Source organism: Polyodon spathula, chromosome 17, assembly GCF_017654505.1.
Source record: "Polyodon spathula isolate WHYD16114869_AA chromosome 17, ASM1765450v1, whole genome shotgun sequence".
Lineage (NCBI taxonomy): Eukaryota > Metazoa > Chordata > Actinopteri > Acipenseriformes > Polyodontidae > Polyodon > Polyodon spathula.
This window is the reverse complement of record NC_054550.1, coordinates 20,739,711-20,765,531: the sequence shown is the minus strand read 5'-3', so window position 1 is coordinate 20,765,531 and position 25,821 is coordinate 20,739,711. Positions and strand designations below refer to the sequence as shown.

General features: G+C 39.9%; 1 protein-coding gene across 5 annotated transcripts; it reads right to left on the bottom strand.

Moving 5' to 3' along the window:
* Positions 1–724: 724 nt before the first annotated feature.
* On the bottom strand, positions 725–25,821 carry LOC121330398 (G-protein coupled receptor 176-like). Of its 5 annotated transcripts, none has more exons than XM_041276892.1 (4): positions 25,722–25,821; positions 24,135–24,957; positions 5,441–5,693; positions 725–2,371 (listed from the first exon to the last, which is right to left on the bottom strand). In XM_041276892.1, the coding sequence occupies exons 2-4, from the start codon at positions 24,370–24,372 to the stop codon at positions 1,261–1,263; spliced, it is 1,602 nt and encodes a 533-aa protein (XP_041132826.1). In that variant the 5' UTR covers positions 24,373–24,957; positions 25,722–25,821; the 3' UTR covers positions 725–1,260. The 5 variants fall into 5 exon arrangements, with proteins under 5 accessions (XP_041132826.1, XP_041132828.1, XP_041132827.1 ...); XM_041276894.1 differs by lacking the exon at positions 25,722–25,821 and adding an exon at positions 25,530–25,684; XM_041276895.1 differs by having other exon boundaries at positions 731–2,371; positions 24,900–24,957.

The following is a 25,821-nucleotide window of genomic DNA, read 5'->3' as shown; positions in this document are numbered from 1 at the left end:
GTTTTTAATGGGGGTAACAATATTACAGTTACTTTTAGCAAAAAATAACCTTTTCTCTATTGTACACTTACATTAGTGGTCTTTTCTTATTTAACCCTGACGTGCCAGACTGCTCTAATGTCGGTGCCTCAACACCGATGACGCAATCTCTTCTGGGATGTCTCACGGCAATAATAAGCCGTGAGGCAATCAAATCTGAGCCTTGTATTTGAATAAGGCTAGGTACTATAGGAACAACAAATGAGTATCCCCACATCTCAATTTGGCTGATACAATTCAAAAATGTCATACAGGAAACGCATTTATTTTAATGTTTAATAGGACAAGACTGAGAGAAGGCCCATACTTGCCTGTACGTATCACTTTTATTTATTTACTTGTTTGTTTGTTTGCTTGCGTACAGTGGTGGACACATTTATTGTATCACCCCATTATTTTTACGTTTACTGGTTTATCACCATATAGTTCATTTTTCTATAGACCTTTCTTTGTTGTTGTTTTTTGTTTTGTTGATTTACTATTCGTGGTTTTGTTGAATTCAAATGTTTGTATGATTTTCTCTTCATACTGCACAACGATTGAAAGTCAGGAAATATACAGTACACTATGTTTATATGGCAAAAATGAAATGTATTTATATTACAAACATTTTTAAAAACCTGTTTGGCAGTTAATAAATGAATTACCAGACATATAGTTAAAAAGCAAACAATAGTCACAACAAATGTTTCGCAGAACAAGACAAGGAAAGAAATATAACGAGTAATAAAATGTGCTACTTTTTTATTAAATAATATTTATTTTTTTCTGAAGAAATGAATAACGAGTAATAAGTAATTAAACAGCAGGGAAATGTTTTTGTCATTCCGTTTTGGCATCATAAAGTCTTTTCTGTGTTAGCTGGGGGCGTTGAGCACTTGCCTTACATGTTTTCATCAGCATTATGTCGATCTACCACAATTTCAGAGTTTGCATGGTAGGCATAATTTACTTTGCTAGTAAGGGGCTGGTCGTGCATATTCATGAACTGCAGATTTAACGACAACCATTTGTAATCTGTCAACATTTAAATGCATTCAAAACCCATCTTAGAAAAATAAGTAAAAGGTAAATATAAACAGTTTTGTAGTTAAAATGGCCACATGAGCAACAGCTTCATAGTAAAAATATTTGGCACAATTTTAAAGAAAGAAAGAGACATGAAAGGGAAAAGTACATGGTCCATGTTGTTTGTCTGTTTGTTTGATTTAAAATCCAAAGTTAGGAGTCCACCTTGGGGAAGATGCTGACTTTATTGTTCCTGCTTATCTTCCTCTCTGCTCTGCACTTGGGCTGCTTGGTTTGTATGAGCTCCTCTGGCGTGTTTCCTAATGGAGGCAGCAGCCTTTTCTTACTGTTCCTTGTCTCTGACAGCCATTGAGGTGGGAGCTCGAAGGGCCCGAAACCAAACTGCATGGCATACTTTTCATTGATGTCTTCTACCTCCAAAGGGGAAGCCGGGGCCACCTGGGTGGCCGAGTCTGAGCTGTTGTGTGGGGGAGAGTACTTCTGCACCATGGTGTCCCTGATCTCCATGCTGGTGGTTGGGATCTCCTTGGGACGTAACTCTCCAGACCCCACAGACTTGGTCTCATTCTCCTCGTCCTCACTTCGCTTGAATATCTGCTGCTGTCCGATGTTGAACATCTCAAGGAGCTGGCTTCCTGAGCGTACGCTGGGCTCCTGAGTAGCATCCGCGATGCCATCCAAGCTCACTGTGTTTCTCCGGCTGTAGCGTCTGTGGAGCTGAACGATGGTCCCCACCAGGCACTTACGAACCGACTTGTTAACTGTCAAAAACAGCAAGGGATTGGCCAACAAGGAGATTTTAGGCAGCCATATGGCAGTGAGCAGCAGGAACACGGATACGTCGGAGATGTCAAGGATGGTCCTGTAGATCACTAGAGTCACGTAGGGAATGCTGCACAGGATGAATGTCAGCACCATGGACAGCAGCATGGCGTGCAGTTCTGCCTCTCTTTGGGAGACGTAGGGGATGGAGAGGGTGTTTTGAGGAGTCCGTAATGCGGCGATGATGACCTTTTTCTTCTGGCTGGTGCTCAGGGCTCTGCGGATTAGCATCATGAAGATGAAAACCACCACCACAGGCAGGATGACAGTGGTGATGTTGTAGGCTAGGACGTACACCAAGTGGCCAACTGAATAGTCCAAAGTCTCGGTGCACAGGGATGCTGCGTAGATGTCCACAACATTGCTGACTGCAAATACAGGGACACTGGCTACCATCGCGTGCACCCAGATATATATGACCAAGTCTCTGGACTTGGAATCTGATATTTTCCTTTCCAAGGGGTATAACACTGAATAGTACCTGTTAACCAAACACAACAGGGTTAGTTTCAAAAAGTCAGTATATATTTAAAGTCCTGGGTATTTTTTTTTTTCTGTATGTGTTTAAAACTTTCTGATGAAATTAGTTTAGCAATAGCAGTGTAAAGCATGGCCGATGATTTTAATGGCAAATGGTACAGAAAGACAGCACCACACGATGAAATGAAAATACAATTCATCCATTGGAAATTTTTGCTTGTCATGTAATACTACTCAGTTTTATTGCAAAGTGTCTTGAGCTGCCTCGCTCTGTATATACAATTAAGCAATAAAAGCAATAAGCATATATATATATATATATATATATATATATATATTTTTTTTTTTTAGTTTAGTTCAGCCTCCCCCTGTCTATTTCAAGATTTTTACAATAGATTATTATTATACTGTTCAATAGCAACTACTGTTTTTTTTTTTGTTTTTTTTTATAACCTCCCTTTCCACCAATCTGGGTGCCAACTTAATTCAGATGAATTTAATGCATTCGCTCATAACTATGCTTCTTGTCATAGCCCCACTCCAATCCAATTTATATGACCCATGAGGGCATTAAGGCTCATCCATAATTATTATCAATTACAGCTAGCATACACCGCGTACTCTTTTTCTAGACCCCCATCTGACCCCCCCATCCCTCAAGGCATACATAAAAATGTTGACATCAGAAGCAGACCCTAGATTTTGAAAAGGTAATTACTTACCATAAAGAAAGTGGCAAATGACTAGTTTACTGTATCCTATATTGCGCACAAACACCTAGTCATTGTAGAACTTGATCACAGGTTCAACATTTGATGAAGACATTTTCTCTCTATGGCTCGCAAGAGGATCATGATCTTTACCTTAAAGCAGCTAAATTCTTAGCTTTACATGTTTATTGCTTAATTGTATATACAGAGCGAGGTGGCTCAAGACACTTTGCAATAACACTGAGTAGTATTACATGACAAGCAAACATTTCCAATGGGTTTCCTGTATGAGATTACACCTTTTGAAGATCTTACGCTGATCTCTGTACACATTATTATTCTATGTATTAGGATGAATTGCATTTTCATTTCATCGTGTGGTGCTGTCTTTCTGTACCATTTGCCATTCAAATCATCGGCCATGCTTTACACTGCTATTACTAAACTAATTTCATCAGAAAGTTTTAAACACATACAGAAAAAAATACCCAGGACTTGTTGACACTACATTGCCTTCTATACTCTCTCGTGCTCTGGAATGGAAATGCGTGCTAACATAAGAGGATCCTTTTTCTCAACCAAAAGTAAAATATCATACGCTGTGAAAAAACAGTGAGGAGTGAAGTTGTGGTCAACTATGATAATGCGTAACTGTCCATATACCCTCAGATTATGAAACTCTCAAAAATGTGTGCTTCCTAGTTCATAAGAACTGGATTTGGTTCTCTAGTGGTGTGTAAAACATTCAGGAGCCTCATATACCCCCATCACTAGGGGTATGCACCCTGATGTAAAACCTAAAAGAAACTCAAGTCAACGAATATTTCAGTTACACCCTTCATTATTGTGACGCTTCCTCCAGCAAGGAAACTATGGTCTATTTTTCTATTTCTGCAGTGTTTCCTTTTTGAGGTTATTGTCCCAGTCACAACAAGCTAACATTGTACCTGTAACAATATCAATAACTGCTAACCATCCACCTAAGTATCTGATAAGCAGCTTGGCTGCTATCTACAGATACAGCAGGTCTTAAGACTGTTGATAACCTACAGCCATAAGCATAGAAATGTCTGCTATAGTCTTAGCCCTTATTTGCTGGTAGTAAACCCTCCCTATCTGTAGAAGGGCCAGAGGGACCACTGCATTAGAACACTGACTCTGCCCTCCTGGCCAAGCCATTAAATCAAATGGATGGAGAAACAGAGACAAAATGTCTGAGAAACACTGCAGTGACACCCGTCATTAATGCTCTCAGCATGCACTGCAGAGCTCTTTTCATAAAAAAAAACAGATGGCATTCCTGTCATCTTTTATTCATGATCCTACAAGCTGCTCGCTGCCTCCCTTCTTATTTCAGGATTGCTGTTTTCAATTGTGAGGTTGACAGTGAAGAGGGAATCTTTTAATGTAAGAGATTGGATTGGTGAGAACTGCTCACATTTGGTTTGCTATCACACTAATTATTAATGAAACAAGTTATTAAGGTGGAAAAAAATAGCTTTTTATTCTTATTTTTGCAATTCTCAACTGAACTGTTTGGAGATCTAATCTTTAGTGAAATGTGCACTTTATTAAAACTGATTTTTTCGCAGTGATGATATTATAAAATAATACTGGAAATATAAAGAAACGTGAGCCTTTTTAGTAGTACAAGCCAGGTCATCTAGTGATATGCCTCTTAACAAGTTTCCTTTATTTTTTCCTTTAGTTTTGCAGGCAATACACTACTGGGCACTAGTTGGCGCTCACTAATATAAAGACATTTTGTATGCTCTAGCCTGTATTACATATGTCTATGACAGGCAACCATAAATGAAGATCTGCTCGTGAACAACATAAAAAGGTAAAGGAACAGTAAAATAAATGTCATTTAAAGCTATTGGCTCTATACAGATTCATGTATTTACTAGTGCTGGGACAAATACTTCAATATTCAAACAAACACTGCTTACCATAGGAAAATCATAGCAAAGTGTAATAAAACATAGTAAAAAGCAGTAGTGTAAAGCCCAGAGAGGCATGGTAAGGCACATTAAAAGACAAAAAAAACATTGCAAACCATGGTGAACTATGCAAAAACTGTAAATGTACCGTGGTAAACTTTTATAATGGATAATTAAACAGAATTTATAAATGACTGTGTCAAAAAGATACAAAGGAAACCAATTCCTAAATAAGTAACACACATTCTGCTGTACAGGGTGTTTCTCTCCTTTAAGTATTTGCATGGGATACTAGTTATTTTTCTTGTAATATGGTACACATTTTTGTTTTATTTTCCTTCTAATTCAAATTGAACGGATATTGTTCATCTCAGCACCTGTCTTTGTTGGTGCTGAGTGTTTTGTCTGCAGGCTCACCTGTCCATGGCGATTGCACTGAAGCTGAGGATGCCCACTGAACAGAAGACCTTGTGCAGGAACTTGATGACTTTGCAGAAGAGTGGGGTGTAGACCCACCAGCAGCACTGCGGGCTGGCACTCAGGACGATGTCGAAGGGCACGCACACCAGGCTGGCACAGATACCAGAGCATGCCAGGTTCTTGATGAAGCGATTGGTCACAGTTTTGAACACTGTCGTTCGGCAGGTCGACCACAGCACCATGACGTTACCTGAGGAGAGCAAAAGCAGCACTTTTCAGACCTGCCTGTTCCTTCCCATTTAGTGTTACTCCACCTGCCCTGCACAGACCATATTACAGACTATTTTCTTGGCCATTTCACCAGGAGAGTGTGGTTGCTTCCACCCTTCAGTCTTTCTTGACTGCTTTGTAACCAGGAACATGCTTTGACCCTGAAGACACTGCAGAGGGGAGATTATCTAGGGAAGTTAAACAGTAACAGACTACAGTACTTGAAAGTAAGGCAAGCTCACTTTCTTGAACCTAGCATCATTCCAGATACCTTTTTATAAAATGGCGGATTTAAGTGAATTAGCTAGAGCCTATTGAAGTACTGGCATCAGACAACAGTAACATAAGTTAAAGTGACCTCAGGAAATCAAAATGTCTGTTGTTGAACAGTTGCACTGCTTATATAACTGGGAAGTATGTTGGGATCTCTGGAATGTCCTCTTACCTATCTGGATGCATGCAGTCTGTTGTGTCCCTCACGGATCTACATGCTTCACTTGGGTCACCTCATCCGCCAACACAGACTCATGTTTCACTCCTATGCTGATGATGCCCAGCTCTACTTAAAACTCGACCCTGGATGTCCCTCTGCCATGGTCTAGCTCTCGGCTTGCATTCAAGATATCAAGGCCTGGATGCCTGCCCATTTTCTTCAGCTCAAATCTGATCTCCTTCTAGTAGCATCTAAAACTCAACTTAAGAATCTCAATATAGCTGCCCTGAACCTTGGAAACTGTCTGCTGCTTACTTTCCCCACAGTACGAAGCCTTGGTGTACTTCTGGGCAGCAACCTCTCCTTTGATGCCCACATCTCCTCTACGGTCAAATCTTCCCACTACCACATTCGAAACATCTGAAAAGTCTGTCCCTGCCTTTCCCTCCCGGATACGGAGATGCTCTGTCATGCATTTGTCTCCTCTCGACTCGACTGCAACTCTCTCTATGGTGGCCTAATATCTGTTCTGCTTTTTCACTGTATTGTATTCTTGTGATTCTATATGACATACACATACTGTGTCTCTGCTACCTCTGATCTTTCACTGTATCTTATTATGATTCTATATGACGTACGCATCCACAGTGTTTTAGAATTTTTCACATCCTAGCCTTGTATTTAATGTATTATGCATTGTTTTTTACTGTATTTTGTAATGCACTTTCTGATGGTGATCCACTATTCCCCATTCTGTACCTCTGACATGCAGAGTGAGTTACATCTACAGGACAGGTGCCAAGAGAGAGGAGGTTTTCATGCTATCCAGAGCTTGAAGATGGCAATTATAACCTCCCACTGCTGTCAGTTGTGAGCATTTGGCTGTATTTATTCGGCTCTACCTCTGTGGAGGGTAAACAAGACCTGCTTTACTATAAAGGTTACCATAACAACTATGGAGGAATGTGCTTATGAAAAAGTACTTTTTATATCCTAATATTGATATAATATCAACAAACCTTAAACTGAAACATGAGTTTAAACTTCTTGTATACTGTACTTTAGGAGACAGTTTCAATTGTGGGATGTATAGATTGAGTTTATAATTGGTAAGGTGTATGATATAAATATTTATTTAAACCTTATTGCATTTCATAGTTTGATTTTTTTTCAGATGGACATTTGTACTGGCGAGTACCCCAGTGATTACTGATTCTGTAAATATTAGATAATGTTAAATCCAACTCGCTACCACCTTCTGTATTTTGACAAATGTACACTCCAGCAGTTTGTTCGTCAAAATGGTTTTAAAGGGAAGCACCTGCCAACCTAGAAACTCCAATCCTGCCTCTATTGAAGTAAAATATAAAGTAATAATAATAATAATAATAGTAAAAACTATAAAGTCTGCTGTCTAGAACAAATGCAGCTTTTATATTTGAGATATTTGATAAATCCTGCTTTTTACATCTGTCTGCATTGTTTGTCCAAACCTTGTCCGTGTTGATGAATCTGTATCAATTTCATTAAAAAAACTTTGGAAATATATATATATATATATATATTATATATATATATATATATATATATATATTATATATATATATATAGAACATTGTCTCTGCAACGTTGTATTAAAAAATGTTTGTACATTACGATGAAAATCTTTTTGTTTTGTCGATTCTGCGAGCAACTTACAATGTCGAAGGTCATACGATGCTATCTATAACAACAGTACAGACACCTTCACCCCCATGGGTCTAATTCTTTGAAACATACAATTGAGGAAATGCAGCTGAACATTGGGTGGCCAAGTGTAATGGCCTTACATTGTAACACAAGCATGTTAATTCAGTACTGTCCAAATTAGCCATATATGGCATACTGAGCTTCCAAATATATCTTTATTTAGAAGTGAATTATAGTATTTATTAGGGGGAAGGTACTGGTCTTTGTTTAGCCGTGGATACCTGTTACCTCAATAACCATGTTGATAATATTAGCTGTATGGTGGTTTTTCATGTAAAATGTTATCAGATCTCTTTTAGGCCTTACATTTTCGTTTTGCTTCCCTGAGCTAAAACAGAGCTTACCTTTGATATTCATGCCCACCATATAGAAGGAGAGTTTCAATGAGAGTTAACTTATGGACAAATCCACAGTAAGAGAGAGGAGCAAAACATCTCGGCAGATCTGATGCAGATTACGTAAAGCATCTGATTTAGAACTGAAAGCTGTCCATGAAGATACACTTTACCTACAGGCTGTTAATTACAACACTGTTTCACAAGCTATAGTAAAGTGCTTGAATAACTTTGACATTCTGCATTTATCTCTTTATTTTATGTTTTTGTTTTTTTTTTAAATATTCTGCACACATAATTTAAAAAATAGTCCCGTGAACATTCAGCAAAATACGATACTTTACCCATGACACTGCCGTGAATTTTAAAGAAAATGTCAGTGATTTATGTATACTGTAGTCATGTTGTCTAGTTTAAGCTTTAAAAAATAATCTATTGCATGAGTTTCCTGACTGGATTTTTTTTTTTCAACCCTATCAGGAATATTATTTTACTGTAAAATGAAACCAGTTTTGTGAATATTAAACTTGAATTTAATCCATTAAAACAGGCTTTAAAGGCATGGTTAGCACTTCTAAATAGCTACTTTTGTGCAATAATAACAGTCATTTTAATAATCATAAAAGGAATTTGCAGTGCAGTTGCTAGGCTGGCTCTCTGAGCTCCTTGTGAATGTATCCTGAGCTCCCAAAGGGCATGATTAATTTAAGAAGCAGTAGAGGCTCAAATGGTTTCTATCAGATTTCATGCTAAATCCAAGGGCTCTTATTCCACATCCAGACCCTTGTGGTTCTTAATCATTCAGAATGAAGAGCAAGTGTAGTGCAGTAACAGCCATTCCTTGCAAAGTCTGCAATCAGCACCATGAAAAACAATTGCCATGACCTACACAACAGTCAAGCGAGAATGCAGAACAATGGACAGTTACCATTACCCAGACAAGTTGCTATCATAGTGTACAGTACATAATATCCCCCTATTCTCCACACAAATGTAACCTGCACAAGGAATGCAAAATCAAACCTCACCACATATCGGAAGCATTGCCACCCCCGAACTGCAGCATTAAAATATAGTATTTATTAAAAATATAACTTAAATATATTGTAGCGGCTTGCTAATAAAATATGTCAACAAGAAAGGAATCAGCTTTTTTAGTAGCTCAGAATTACACTGCATACAAACACGCCCCGTCTCTTTTCACTAACCTGTTGTTGTGGCCGTCAACACTATACAGTACACATATTTATAGAAGTATAGCCTGTAAAACAAATCCACAATGCCGAAAACACTCATCCATTTGGAAGCCCCGATCTGCACGTGTATCCCCTAATCATTCTTCTGTTGAGTCTCCCCCTTCCAACTACCCTGCCTCACCTCATCATGGCACAGTACAGGCAATGGCATGGAATGCAGATCAAACATGTATACCGGTAGGCCTACTTCTGATATTAATAAGAAATAAATAACACTATTAAAAAATAAAATCAACAGTCAGCTGTGTCCTTATATCTTGCAGAATGTCCAGCTGAGGGGCTTGAAAAGTAAAGGGTGCCTTTGGTTGAGCCTCGTGAGCACTGTGATGTAAACTAGCCCCACACAGCTCTTTCCCACAACTAATGTTGCTGAGGATCGGCATTTAGCAATATGCGCATTTTATGGAATCATTCTGCACACTGCAAAACCCTAACGATCCTTGCAAACTTTGCCATATTCGTTCAAATTTAGCCTTTAGAGCAATTCAAATAATTCAGCGCAAATGCATATGACATTTGTCCACATGCATACATTTGTATCTAATGTTTATCATTATCAAAGGCATTAGCATGGTGAATGAGCCCAATATTTAAAGCACCATCACAGATTTTTATCTGAGGCTGAGCTTTGAACGAAGTATGAAATCAAACACAAAGGTGAGCGCCGCTAATTAAAAAGATAGCATTTTACAAGAATCCCAAAAATGACAAGCTTGTCTGCCAACCAACAAGCTTGCTGTCTGATGCTGAATATGTTTTTAATTGAAACATGTATTAGGTGGAATCATGCTTGAAATGGAAAGAAAGAAAGAAAGAAAGAAAGAAAGAAAGAAAGAAAGAAAGAAAGAAAGAAAGAAAGAAAGAGAGAAAGAAAGAGACAGAAATGCAGTATTTTGAGTTACTTTGCACTGCTGTATTGTTGCGTTGAAGTCATGAAAGACACCGCTAATAAGTAAAGTACTAGTACTGTATGTCTTTTTTCATGAATGGAGCTTTTGTGCATGCTGAACAGAAAACATAAGGTTGCGGATGCAACCTCGGTTCTCTGAAAGAGAAAATAGCCATCAACTAATGGGTATCGCCGTCAGGTGATAGGATTATGCTGAGCTTAATATAAAAGCTGCCTTTAGGTCTCCGTAGCTCTGATGTCAGCGCCCCGCCCCTCGAGTGCTGAATGACTATGCAGAGCATATTAAGCCCAGCCTCTTTTGCTTCAGGCCGCAAGGGCTACTGAAGCGACCTCGCTGCTTGTTGGCAACCAGGGTTGCATTTGCAACCTTACGTTCTCTTTCAATTCAAAAATAGCCATCAACTAATGGGTACTGTGTATGAAAGCAGTCGCGAGGGAGACCATGCGGCAGTAGGACAGGATTGGTCTACATGTAAAAAATATACACGGAACAGCGCCTCAGCGTGTGGTTCGAAAGACACATGTCCTAACACTGTTCTATGAACAGAGGGTCTTTAACAGTACGATATCGTACGGGATACTCTTACCACATGGGTAACGATGGAAAGCGTACTCAAAGAGAGTCTAATCCTGACTAATAATAAGTGGTCTCTTCCACTGGTGTAATAGAGTCCAAGACCGAAGCTCCAAAGAGTGGAGCAGAGGAATCCAGCACATTCAGCCTGCAGAACCTCATGAAAGTGTGTGGCATAGCCCAGCTAGCCGCAGCACATATTTCAGACATTGGGACAACTCGAAAGAGGGCCCAGGACATCGCCATACCCCTGATAAAATGCGCCTTCAATTGCACCGGAGGGGAAAGGCCAGCAGATTCATAAGCCAGAGCAATGGCGTCCACTATCCAATGGGACAGGCGCGGTTTAGACAATGCCTGACCCAACGTCCTAGAACCATAGCACACAAACAACTGTTCAGTGTGTCTGACACTCCTTGTACGGTCAATATAGCACCACAATGCCCGCACCGGACAGAGAATGTGCAACAGTTGGTCCTCCAGACAAGAGAAGGGAGGAGGATAGAATGCCATCAACTCCACTGATTGGTTCACGTGGAACGTGGATATTACTTTCGGCAAAAATGCAGAGTTTGGTCGCATGGAGACTGCAAGAAGGGTGCACTGAAAGTGCATGCAGCTCACTCACCCGTTTTCCTGAAGCAATAGCCAGCAAAAACGCAGTCTTTAAGGACATGAGCTTCAGATCCACAGTGTGGTGTGGCTCAAATGGGGCTTTTGTAAGGGCTTCCAACACCACATCAAGGCGCCATGAGGGAAGGCTAGATATCCTGGGAGGACGCAGCCTCCTTGCACCCTTAAGAAATTGGGACGCCAGGAAATGCTTTCCAGGCGATAACCCATCTATCCGCGTGTGACAAGCAGATATGGCTGCCAGGTACACCTTCAATGTGGAAGGGTACCTACCGTCATCTAATAGTCTCTGGAGAAACTGTAAGTTAACTGCCATGGGGCAGGTAACTGGGTCCTGGCTCTGGGCCAGACACCAGTCCTGAAATAACTGCCACTTATACGCGTATTGTGACCTGGTAGAGGGAGCTCTCACGCTCTGAATAGTGGCAATAACTGCCTTTGACAGCCCTAGAGCTGACAGGCGTTCCCGTTCAGGGGCCAGACCCATAGCTGCATCAGCTGGGGGTTCGGGTGCCACAGATCGCCCTGGGCCTGAGAGAGGAGATCTGCCCGCAGGGGCATCTGCCTCGGCTGGCCGTGCAGGAGTTGCACCAGGGTCGAAAACCAGGTACTTCGGGGCCACCGAGGAGCTACCAGAAGCACTGTAGCTTTCTCTACCATGACCTTGTCTTGGAAGTTTTATCAGTGGGAAGGCATATAGGAGACAAGCGGATCACACGTGGGCCAGGGCGTCGACTCCTAAGGTACTGTCGAGGTCTCTCATCGAGAACCAAAGAGGGCAGTGCGTAGACTCCCGCGAGGCGAAGAGATGCGTTCCACCGCCCTGGGATGGAGACGCCATTCCGAGGCCAGGGGACCTCCTCTGGAGAGGAGATCCGTGGCGTGGTTGAGTCGGCCAGGTAAGTTGACTGCTCGAAGAGAAGCCAGCCGGGGCTGCGACCACAATAACAGCCGAACCGTCATGCGGTGAAGGCTCGGAGATCTCAGGGTGCCCTGATATATATATTGATATATGCCACGACCATGGTGTTGTCTGACCGCACCAGCAAGTGTCTGTTCCGGGCCACCAGAAGAAAGTGCTGTAGGTCGAGATCTACTGCCCTGAGTTACAGGACATTGATGTGGGCTGAGGCCCAAGGCCCCGTCCACACTCCCAGAGTCCCCACACCGTTGCAGACTGCGCCCCAGCCGTGGTTGGAGGCGTCTGTGGTGATTACTTCCCTCTGGAAGATGGAACCCATGGTTGTCCCCTGACGAAGCCGCTGGAGGTGGTCTGTGACCAACGCCGTATGTTTCAGAGCTTGCTCCTGTGACTGAGCACAGACGAGCCAGTCGTTTAGATAATTCATCAGTCAAACGCCCTGAACCCACAGGGGGGCCAGAATGGCGTCCATGCACTTGGAAAAGGTGCGAGAAGCAAGGGACTTATATGCACGGGGCACGGTGAACGGGTGTGCACGGACATGGGTGTGCACGAGGCATGGGAGTGCACGGGGCATGGTTGTGCACGGGTGCGCATGTCGCTGTGAGGGTGTGGTGAGACACACTTGGGGAATAATCCCTCAGAAAATCTGATTAAAATTTAGATCGGGAGATCTAAGCCAACACACAGGGAAAAAACTCAATGTGCAGCCAGTGTCTGGAGCAGGCTATGGTCTAATAAATACCGCTGTTGAGTGTCTAGCAGGCGATGATCTAAAATATGAGAGGTACAGGCTGGCGCAAAATTCAACCGAGCCCGATGAATTGCGGTCCACGTTCAGCGAACGTAGCTAGGTTTTCAGTGAGATAAACCCGGGGAAGGGGCAGCCGCCAGCTTCCCGTGCACAATTAAGGCAACGGAGGGTACAAACACTGAATTTTATTTTTTTATTTTTTAATAATCAGAGTATTGTAGAACAACAAATAGATTACACTCAATCCTAATCAGCAGCTGAAAGCAAAAGAGACTAGGCTTCCTAGGCTCTGCGTAGTCATTCAGCACCCGAGGGGCGGGGTGCTGACGTCAGAGCTACGGAGGCCTAAAGGCAGCTCAGCGTAATCCTATCACTTGACGGCGATACCCATTAGTTACCCATTAGTTGATGGCAATTTTCAAATTGAAAGAGAACTGTCTCCTCCATTACATGAGCATCAGAGTTATTGATTTTGTTGAAGGACTCTGGGCAAAAGTTAAAATGACTTTAAAAGTGTGATCAAAGCAAAGAAAAAGTAATAATAAAACAGCACCTCTCAGTAAACAATGAGGCTTTGGAGATTTGCTGTCTGTGACGATAACAAGCCCCAATCTTTTATTTTACCATCAATATTTATTCTCCAATGAGATGTGCTTCTCTTTATGTTTTAAGCAAACTGTGTTATTCGCATAGGTGGCTAAGCAAACTCTGTTACACAAAAACAGTTTACACTGTCAAATCACAAGTGAACTGATGCTTACAGACAGCACCTGTGACCACACTCCCATTTTCAGTAATACCATATATCTGCTCACAGGAAAGAGAAGAGTCTGGCACAGCTGGAGAGGTGAGACAAACCAGGCTAACAACAGGTCCATCACTGTTTACTGTAACAGCGTTTCCTCTAGGAAAAAAATGCAGCCTGTCACAATGACCTCTCACTAAACATTTTACCGGTCATCGTATAAAATGAACCTGTTATGTCCACTCTACACATACACTTAGAAACAATTCTTTCATATTTATATTTTTAAACATAAAACAAAACAGCTAAATCATTTGTTTTCAAACGTTATTGATATTTTAGCGTACATATTCGCTAAACTAGTGACTTGGAGTGTCATTTTATGCCATGTGATAAACAACTTTCAACTGAGTAATCAGTTTGCTGCCTGATGATTGACTTGCTTTATCACAGTGCTTTTTCATGGTAGCGTGTTGCTTCAGTGTAAGTATACAGTGCCTATACAAAGTCTACACCCCCTTTCAAAATGTTCACCTTTTGTTGCCTTATAGCCTGGAATTAAAATGCATTAAAATAGTTTCTTTCATTTATCTACACATCCTACCCCACAACTTCCAAGTGAAAAAAATTTGTAGAAAATTAATTAAAAATAAAAACTAAAATAGCTTGGTTGGATAAATGTCCACCCCCTTGTAATAGCAATCCTAAATTAGCTCAGGTGTAACCAATTGCCTGCAAAATCACACAGCAAGTTAAGTGGCCTCCACCTGTGTTAAATTGTAGTGATTTACATGATTTCAGGATAAATTCAGCAGTTCCTATAGGATCCTTTCAGGATAAACTGTGTCCCTGTAGGTTCCCTCTGCTGGGTAGTGCATTTCAAAGCAGACTCAACTATGAGCACCAAGGAACTTTCAAAAGAACTCCAGAAAATCCAGGACAGTTGTTGAAAAGCACAGATCAGGTAATGGGTATAAAAAAATATCAAAAGCATTGACTATCCCTTGGAGCACGGTCAAGGCGATTATTAAGAAGTGGAAGATGCACGGCACCACCAAGACCCTGCCTATATCAGACTGTCCCTCCAAACTGTATAACCGAGCAAGAAGGAGACTGATCAGAGAGGCTAACAAGAGGCCAGTGGCAACTTTACAAGAGCAACAGGCTTTTATGGCAAGACTGGTCAAAGTGTGCATGTGACAACAATATCCCAAGCTCTCCACAAACCTGGCCTGTGTGGTAGGGTGGCAAGAAGGAAGTCATTACTCAAGAAAGCCCACCTTGAATCCTGTTTGAAGTATGCAAAAAAACCCTCAGGAGATTCTGTAGCCATGTAGCAAAAAGTTTTGTGGTCTTACAAAACTAAAATTGAACTTTTTGGCCTAAATGCAAAGCGTTATGTTTGGTGCAAACCCAACACAGCGCATCACTCAAAGAACACCATCACTGTGAAGCATGGTGGTGGCAGCATCGTGTAATGGGGATGTTTCTCATCGGCAGGGACTGGGGCACTTGTCAGGACAGAAGGGAAAATGAATGAAGCAAAGTACAAAGAAGTCATTGAGGAAAACCTGCTGCCCTCTGCAAGAAAGCTGGGATGAAAGTTCACCTTTCAGCATGACAACGACCCAAATCACACAGCCAAAGCTACACTGGAGTGGCTAAGGAACAAAAAATCATCTCTTACGGTTGTTATAAAAAATAGATTTATATTTTCAATGGGTTTAATATGTATTATACAACTGCATGGTTTAAGGGAGCACTCTTCAAAACACCATTCAAACTTCCGTGTTATAATAAACATGTCTACATTGTGGAGGACTCAAGTAGAGTATAAACATGATTTAGAATGAAGTTTTGTATTTGGCAGCCAGGATTTGAAAGGGAAAGGAACTTCGTTCCTATATTAATCACACCCCCTGTCGTGTCTTAATGCTTAACTCTATGCAAGTTAAATCAGGGCAATACTTTCTTTAAAAAAAATAAATAAATATATATATATATATATATATATATATATATATATATATATATATATATATATTTTTTTTTTTTTTATTTTTTATTTTAACTATGAAACTCCGGAACAGTGCATCATGAAAGCTTTGAACACAGTATGATTTCAATTTAAAAGACTCAGACTAAGAGAAATAGGTGGTAGAATACTAATCTATTTGTTCAATTCACTGATGTAAATTGATTATGTACTCATAAAGCCCTACACATGCTTTTAAGACCCTATTAAATACCTGACTCTACTGTCATAAAGGAAAGCTTACATTATTTGAAGAAAGAATAATGAACAGGAGCCATTAATGCATTTATGTAATAATGATCTATTCTAAGCAAAGACAGCAAACATGTACAGTATGTGGCAGCATGTTTAGCATGTTGGTCATCTACAGCAATACCCTCCACTACACAAGGGCTATTCAATGCATTCATCATTTTCCAATTCTCTGGTTCAATTGTTAATTCTTAAATAACAAGTTTAATCGAGCTTCAACTCCACACACTCAAAAGATGAATATCTGTGATAATTTGTTACCAGGTGAAATCAGATATAACCCTCTTTTTATAAATGCGATTCAATGGGTAGAAATCGTCTTTAATCCTAAACTCAGAAGCCCTGAATAGATTTTGTGTAAACAGTCTGCATGACTGATTTTATTCATAAAGCTTGCCAGACTTTGTAATATATAAAAGCTGTATCTCCCTGTTTCAGTTACAAGGCAGTGGTCTGACAATGGGCTAGTAGTGGAAGCTCAGTTGGCATGGAGCTTCTGTATCCAAACCGCACAACGTACTGTACTAATTCTTCCTCGTCGTGTCTCCAGTCCAACCTTCAATATGGTCTTCTCCCAATATTCTGTACTGATGATGTTCCACAAGCAACTGTCTCAAAAGCACCAAAGTACTATGTCTGATTTCCTCCTTGGTGGCTTCTCTTATGAACTTGCAGACAAAATGAAAAATTTGGGTGTGATCTTCGACCCAAATCTTTCTTTTAAGAAACACGTCAGGAATATTACTAAAAAAAAATTTTATCATCTAAGAAATATCGCCAAATTGACAAGTATTATTTCCCACTCAGATACCGAGAGATTGATGCATGCTTTTGTATCTTCTAGAATTGATTATTATAATGCTCTCTGGTACTGAAACTTATACAAAATGCTGCAGCTATAATTTTGAACGGGACTAAGAGACGAGATGACATTACTCCTGTGCTAGCATCTCTGCACTAGCTTCCGGTCCGATTCAGGATAGATTTTAAGGTGTTGCTTTTTACTTATAAGGCATTAAATGGCCTTGCACCATCGTATTTAAATTATCTTTTAATAGCACTGTGAGAGGGGAGGGATCTGGACTGGCCATTGGGAGCATGCATGAGTTTGTAGGGGATTCAGATACCCCGTATGTTCCCACGCTGTCAGGCAATACTTGGTTGACAGGAATCAGCTGTGAGGAATTTGGCTGATGTTCATTGGCTGGGGGGTGGGACTATACGGGGTGTATGACTGAATAAAAAGGCACTGTTTTGTATCCTCTCATGCGGGGAGTACGGTGGAGCGTGACTTCATGGCGGAATCCTGATCCAAAAAGTGAAACTAGAAACTCTAGATCAGCGAGTTGAAGAGACAAAGTGGCAGCTCCAGCATAAGATCCACAGACCGATGGTGCAAGCAATCCACGCCCCAGTTTTTACTTTTCGTCTATCTAAGAGAGATAGTTAGCGTAGCGGGACTGAGCCGTCCCACAGTACACAAGAGAGGTATAGAACAGTGCCTGTTTCTCTGGGCTTCCACCGCTAGAGGGAACAACGAGCCGCAGTTAAAACCTGCACACTTTTGTTTTTTCACCTTCTCCTTATTCGTTTTGGTTGTCACACCTGCGTGACCCTGGTCCAACATTGAACCCCATTGGGTTAATTAAACGTATGTCGTAGGTCACATGGTTTGGCCACCATATTGGATTGAAAAAAAAACAATTAGATTAACTGGTGTTCGTAAGAAGTTGAAAGGTTGTGTGGTATGCCGGTTGTATATGGTTGTCTTTAATATGTGGGCAAGGGAAGTTGCTACAATAAAAAAATGGTGGCCACTTAGGATGACATCATCAACGTACAAAATTGGCCAATAAATCCATATAGAGTGCAAATAGGGCCATGGTTACTATAGAACACATATAGTAACCCATGTATGCTCTATAAAAAATGTAATTGCCCATGACCTTTGACCTATTCTAAAGGTCAAATGTAAAACTGGCTTATAACTCATTATAGAGTACACGTAGAGTCATGGCATTGTGTGTTTGGTATTGGTACTGGCATTCTGCAGTATTTGCTAAAGTGTTTGGTACTGTTACTGGTACTGGTACTGGTACTGGAAGCAGTAAAGTTGCTGGCAACTGTAGGTATTATTATTATTGCTGCTGGTTTCTACCTCCGACCTCCCTAAAGTAATTAGAGGCTGCTGACCAATGAGGTACAATCACTGATCCCTCTAAAACAGTTTAAACACCTTCCTCAAGTCGAACCAGTGCAGACCTGACTGAACATGATGGCCCTGCATCCTACTGACAGTGTTACAGCAGTTTGTTGTCATTTTGTAAGGAGGTCCCTGTATCAATTTTCAATTCTGCAGTCATTTTCCCAAACGTCCCCATTATCAGTAACTCTAACATACCTTTAGATCCTTCTCATAGCTGTGGAATACAAATCAGGCACAGGACAGTGTCTATACACTACATTGAGCTCAGGTGATAGATTTCACAAAGTGGGCAGTCAGAGTCATTAACCTCTAATCTCACAACGCGCCTCTATCAGAAACAAAAAGCCAATGTGATGGCACTGATGAGTGGTGCCGTCTTCAGTTTGATCCCCACAACACATCTGAGAAATACTACAAATAATACAGCTGAGACCGATACTATACTAATAATAATACAGTTGTCACAGACTCTAGCATTCAAATGGTTTGTATGTCGAGAAGGTAGCAACCTTTTCCAGTTGGGTAGTTAAACTACGAAGACTCCTACTCTACTACTAAGTGTCTTTCTTCCTGTTTTTTTACTAGTTTGTTTGTTTGTTAATTCATCTGCTAAAATGTAATGCTTGCACCAGTAATAACAGGGTTTTTTAACTCAAATCTTTTTATAGGGGTCTGAAATAAGGGTTGCGATCCAGAGCTGGCATATTTGAAATACAGTAAATACAGTAACAAGAGCTAGAACATTATTTAATCACGATCCTTCATAGCGGATAATTGAAAAATGAATAATTAATTTTAGTTCAATCCTACCGTAACCAAAAACAAAACTATTTCAGTATTGTATTAAATATTAAATAGAGATGAATCTCATAAGAAATGTGATTATTTCATTGCCAAGAACATAAGACAAACATAGTGTATACCTCGTTTCCAATGAGCACGGATTGACCGCTAGTCCGAGCTGATTCTCCCGCATTCCTCCTGAAGAGTGAGAACTCTTTTTTTGTTTTGCTCGGTGACAAAGCGTCTCTTCATGTCACAAGCATAACACTAGAACTGAATGTCTGATAATTATAACTAACTGGAAGATAAAACCAGCATGCTGCCATTAAATTAATGAACACACTGAGTAATCCCGTGCAGTATGATCTGCCAAGATGCAAAGAGGTCAAGTAATTTCAGATCATTATGGCAAATCAACAACAATTCAAAGTAACATGCTGTTAACATCTCTTATTGGGCTAAGCTGGGGTATTTTGAGTTAGTAAAGTATGCTACATGACTTAAATTACTATTTTTTTTAATTAATGTTTATTTAAATCTATTTTAACAAGTTGGTAAAATATCTGCTTCAACCAAGTGAAAGTAATCTTCAGTCAAGTAAACAACAGGTAACCTGTCTGATCTCTGTGTCAATCCAATCACCTTTTTTTCATCCACCAAAACTTACCAATGGATGTTAGTCCAAGGATAGTACTAATCAGGATCTGTGATACTAGTCATTGATATTACAAGAGAAAATATGTAAACCCAATATAGAACCTACCTATATTCCCTTTTGTGGAAGTTCCTTATAATTATTCCATAGATTATCAGACTATTTTCACTTTGGTGAAATCCATTTAACCTGCTATTAACCCTGTGCAATACCACCTGAAATTGTAAATGTCCTGTGCTGCACAATTGTAGGACTTCTAGAATCCTAGTTGCAGGCTCTATTCACATGACACCGTGACCTTTCAACTCTTCTGTGCCACATACTACTACGAAGAAGGTGGGGACAGCAGAGTTGAAAGGTCGCTGCATCATGTGATTTCATGTGAGTACTGAAAAGTTGGCAACTAGGATTCTACAGGCACAGATAATGCCAGGTGGAATCTGATACAGACACAAGTGAACTCAAAACCACTGTGAATCATTAACAGGTAAGGCTGAGGTGTAGAAACAAATACAATGACCTTTGATACGGATTTACCTTTTAAAAAGCTCAGAATAAGTTGCATAATGCAAAAAATAAATAAATAAATAAAAAACCAGGCCCTATATTATCAAAATATAGCTTGCTTATCAGTCATTCTGTGTTCAATATCCTGTGCAAAGTCACAGTTCAAAATGACTGGCTTAATTTGCCTCACCACGATTTTTTATCTTAATTAGCTATAACACTGAGCACAAAGAGAATTACCGGGATTGCAGAGTGTTTTGGCAGCAGTAAGTCCGAATTCATAAGGCTGAATGAATGTGCATTTCTTTTCTGCTTTACTGTTCCAAGCAGTGTTACAGAACAACCTGTTTTATCTGTACTGTTCCAAGCAGTGTTACAGAACAATCTGCTTTATCTGTACTGTTCCAAGCAGTGTTACAGAACAACCTGTTTTATCTTTACTGTTCCAAGCAGTGTTACAGAACAACCTGTTTTATCTGTACTGTTCCAAGCAGTGTTACAGAACAATCTGCTTTATCTGTACTGTTCCAAGCAGTGTTACAGAACAACCTGTTTTATCTTTACTGTTCCAAGCAGTGTTACAGAACAACCTGTTTTATCTTTACTGTTCCAAGCTGTGTTACAGAACAATCTGTTTTATCTTTGCTGTATCCCGTTCTGCACATATAGCAGCAATCTATATTTCAACATAATCCTGATTGCTTTGAGATTTGAATCAGACAGAAATACATTTCTTAACACTTGGGATTTAAGGAATCTAGCAATAGTCCAGAACAGTTGTTGTTTTGTTTTATTTTTTCCTCAAATCGTTATTTCCCAAGTATTCCAGCCAAAATTTCTTTTGAAAGGGTATCTCGCTTTTCAACTCATGTGTTTGTGTTTTTTTATTTTTGTAAAATCTTTCATCCAAGCCATTTCAAAGGGGTAATGTCACAGAAATACAACGAACCTTGGTTGTAAATCTCCCTCCCTCCCTGTGAGGGTACTAAGCAAGGACAGAGTTTTTTTGGACGGGCTGGCTTGACACTTCTTTCCCCAGGTCGGGAAGTCGGTCAGTATGGAAAAAGGCGAGACTCCGTTGTAAGAATGTATTCACCTGAAAGGGAAACAATGTAGCAGCTGCAGATTGTAAAGGCAGCTTCATTCGTTTACCAAGGGGTCATAAGGGGGAAGGAGAATCGTAATCTATTCCTTCGCATTGGTTTGTAATGAGTTAAAACCAGAAGGACAGTAAAAGACAGGATTATTATTTGCGGGGCAACACAGGGATTATAAATTAAGTAATACACGCCGCTGTATTACTCACCTCCATTATTATTTACTGTTTGTTTTGACTTAAATAAAACAAACATTTTCACCTGGATTACAATTGTCTGTCTGTTCTTTAATCACCTGCACCTGCACACTATCAACAAGGTTTTGACTATTCAAAGGCTGCAAACCTGTGTTTAATAGATTAAACTTTTAAACCTCCTGTGTAAACGGTTGTTTGCTGTTTACATTATCAGACACCTTGCTGTTTATACTATCAAAATTTGAAAACTTTTACAGCCTTTATTTTGAGAATTCCTCCAGACTTGCACAACAAGCTAAAATAGTTTTCTTTCAGATCTGCTGTAGCAGGGCATTGTCTCGGATGAGACATAAAACTGAGGTCCTATTGTTAGTGACTCTGCAGAAGCAGTTGTTGGTGCATAATTCACCCCCTAGTCTCTGTAAGTCACTTTGGATAAAAGCGTCTGCTAAATGACTTATTAACACTGTAATAAAATAAAACTAAAATTGGTTACATGTTCCAGCAAGAAATCTCTTCAGCTGTTCTATTCAACCGTCTCTCAGCAGTACAACTCTGAGCCTAATTGCATTATTATTATTATGTGCATTATTAAAACAGCATGCCCTTTAAAACTAAAAAGCGCTAGTAGTTTTATGGATAGAGCTTGAGTCAGTCCCAGAAAAAAAGAAAACGAAAAAAGCTAACTGGCTTGGTCAGAGATCACTTTCTGCATCCCTGATAATATCTGTTATTCCAACCAGAATAAAACTAAGGATGCTGTGCTGAAGCAATGCCTTATTAAAAGCATCCATCGCCATGTATGAATTGAATTATCGTGCAGTATATTCCAATACCCAGAATGGACTGCACTAAATCTCGAAGGAACATTTTGAAGTTGCAATAACCAAGGGCTAGATTTTAAACTGGTTGCGAATATGCGACAAAGAGATCCCACTGCTATGTTAATTTGGAATCAGATTTGTATTCAATCGCAGTGGAATGCAAACAGTACCTGGTGCAGGTGCTGCTGATTGCACTGTCCCTATCATTCATGCCTATTCTAATTTGATATTTGCTGTGTACTGTGCTGATTATTTATATTCGCATTGCTGTTCAAAACATAAGGACGATTCTGATGACCCAAAATGAATGGATGAACCAATCTGACTAATGACACACATGGACTAATATGTTCTAAAGAAAGCACTCGCCAAGTTTATCACAACTGTGTATGCGGGTTTCTATGTAAAACTGTATCATTACAGGTGCATACCTCCTTCATTATCTATACACAAAATCCATGTATTGGTCTTAATTGTACAACACAAACAGTAGCAGTGTTTATGTTAGTCCCACAAAGCATTTAGATCACTGAACTGATCCCGATGTGTTCCAGTTTCATATACAGCACACCAGTTTTTTGTTCTCGTACAGTACGTTGCTGATATGCTTGTACTGTTATCTATGCGACCAGCCTGAGATTTGTTTGACTGCTGTAGTACTCACAGCCTGCTACACTGTAGATTAGCTGTGTTTATTAACAGTGTGGCTCAATCAGACATCGCAATAGCGTTTGTGGAAATATCCAAATGCTGCAAGCTCAATATTCTGACATTTCTGGACATCACATTCTTCAAAATATTTTATCACTATTTATTGTATCTACAAAGCTTGATAAGATATTCTTCTGTTAGGTGTTTTGAAAGAGAATAAATAACATAGCCTAATATTTTTTAAATACTGTGTGGCACTGTAAAAATATTAAACAAATATATTCTTAAATGTATTATTATTATTATTATTATTATTATTATTATTATTATTATTATTATTATTATTATTATTATTATTATTATTATTATTATTTAATGTGTACAACAAAAGATTTAGAAGTGAGTAGTTTTTCCAGATTTACAATTATACTGTAAATACAGTATAATTGTAAATCTCGAAAAACTACTCACTTCTAAATCTTTTGTAGTCATCTTTGTATTACTTTAGTATAAATACATGTTAATTTGGATTCATATGTTGTTTTCTTCTGACTTTATGTGAACGAAAAGACACACATTTGCCCATTTTCCCATTGGAAATAGTGATATTTTGAAATATCACTGTCCTGGTCACAAAAGCAAAGTTTGTGGGGAACATTTCTATACTTTTGAGGCATAAGCAATTAGGAAATAACACTTACTACCCAGCAACAAAAATTGTGTTACATAGTGTAATTCACACTTAAGTATACAATCGAGCAAGACAGTTGGAACAGCATATAGCTCTACCAGCTGCACAAGCCAATCGTATCCACACTCGCAGGTTGCAAATGTCATATATAAATACCGTTATATTCGATGCACGCCTTTCTACTTGAACACAAGGCAATGCAATCCACTCACCCAACAGCGACCCAAAGAAGATGAGCACCTGCGCTGCGACTGTGAAGTTCCGGTAGGTTTGCTCTTGACTGTAACCCTGACTTTCCAACGTGGAGATCCGATTCTCGCTCTTGTTGTTGTTATCCCAATAAACCAGAGGACTGGAAGAGTTGTGGAAATCCCAGATCTTGGTGGCTGGGGTGAGGATCCCGCTTTGGTTCCCAATTATAGCAGACCAGCTCCCACTGTCCTCTTCCATGTCTCTTGTTGTTTGCCTATGTCTTTACAAACATCTCTGAATCACATTACCGATACCGCAGGTAACTAGTAAGGCGGCTTCTGTTCCGTTTACATGTTTAGGAGTCTCGCTGGTAATAACCAAATACTGTACGATTATTAATTAATCCCCAAACCAAGGTTCAAAAGTGGAAATTGCCTTTATTTACCTTACTGCTGAAAATACTTATCGATAAAGCGATGTGCGCTTTCATTAGGAATTTAGAATGAACTCGGTTGGACCGCACACTTGTTCAGTATTCTGCCGGTCCACTAGTCTGTATTAGCACAGTGCTCGGCAGTTTCTCCTCGGTCGTCTTCCATGTGAAAACAAGCACCCGCTCCCTCGAAGTCCTCAGTAAAATGAATGTAAGACTTTAGAATTTTTAAATAAGCACCACTTAAATACACGCCTTTGCTCACAAATATTCTCTTCCAATCTCTCAGCTCGCCTCACTGTCCACAGACAGATGTGCGAGTAAGGACATAAGATAACCTAATGTTCCTTACGAATCAGTACTGCATTCCCCCCCTCAGATTGCTTGTTTTCTTCAATTCACAGTGTGCCCTGTGTAATAAAACAGAAATTGTGAATCACAGCAGCGCATTTTTGCATTATGTTTGCTACTCATTCATTAGCCTGTTCAGTCGCGTAATAGTACTAGCTGTCACTCAGCTAACACGGGCAGACTCACTAAATTTATGCCTTTTTGTGGATATTAAACATGAGGTGTTGTTTCACGAGTTAGCGCACCTAAATGATTTCCAGTGTTTTACAACAACCAGGGACTGTGCGGAATAGAATGCAGTGCAGTTATATATTTTTTTATTCTTATTATGTTATTTTATTTTTACCGTGGGCTTGTTTTTTTGTTTTATATTAAACGCATGTGAATAAATGGCTAGGCAGCGTGGCTCAATATGTGTATACGTGTTGTTGTGTATTATAGCACAGTAGCATTGTTTGCATTACAGTTACTTTATGGTGCGCAATGTAAATAAATAAATAAATTATCTAAAAGGACACCTTTCGATATCACATTTGATTTACAACCGGTATGTAGGCGTGTACCTCTTGCTGAAACCGTTTTTAGGGTCACCAAAAATAATCTGAAACTGGTTTCAAAGAGGGAGGAATACCTTGCCTTTAGGTTTCTAATCGATACCACTGTACAGACGGGCCACGGCTGGCATGTTTTGGATGATGCATTTTCTTGAGACATTATTCAAACACAATACATGCACTATCTAAGCCTGTATCCACTTCAGCTTTCATACATAGAAGAGGCCCTTCTCGACCCTGCACTGCATACATGTCTAGCCACTGCTTACCTTTCCTATCCAGCTTTCTCGTTTCAGCAACAAAACGTCTTTCTCTTCAGCAGCAACCCCGGTCTGTAGCTGACTGCGAGATGGAGCGCCGCCCCTTACC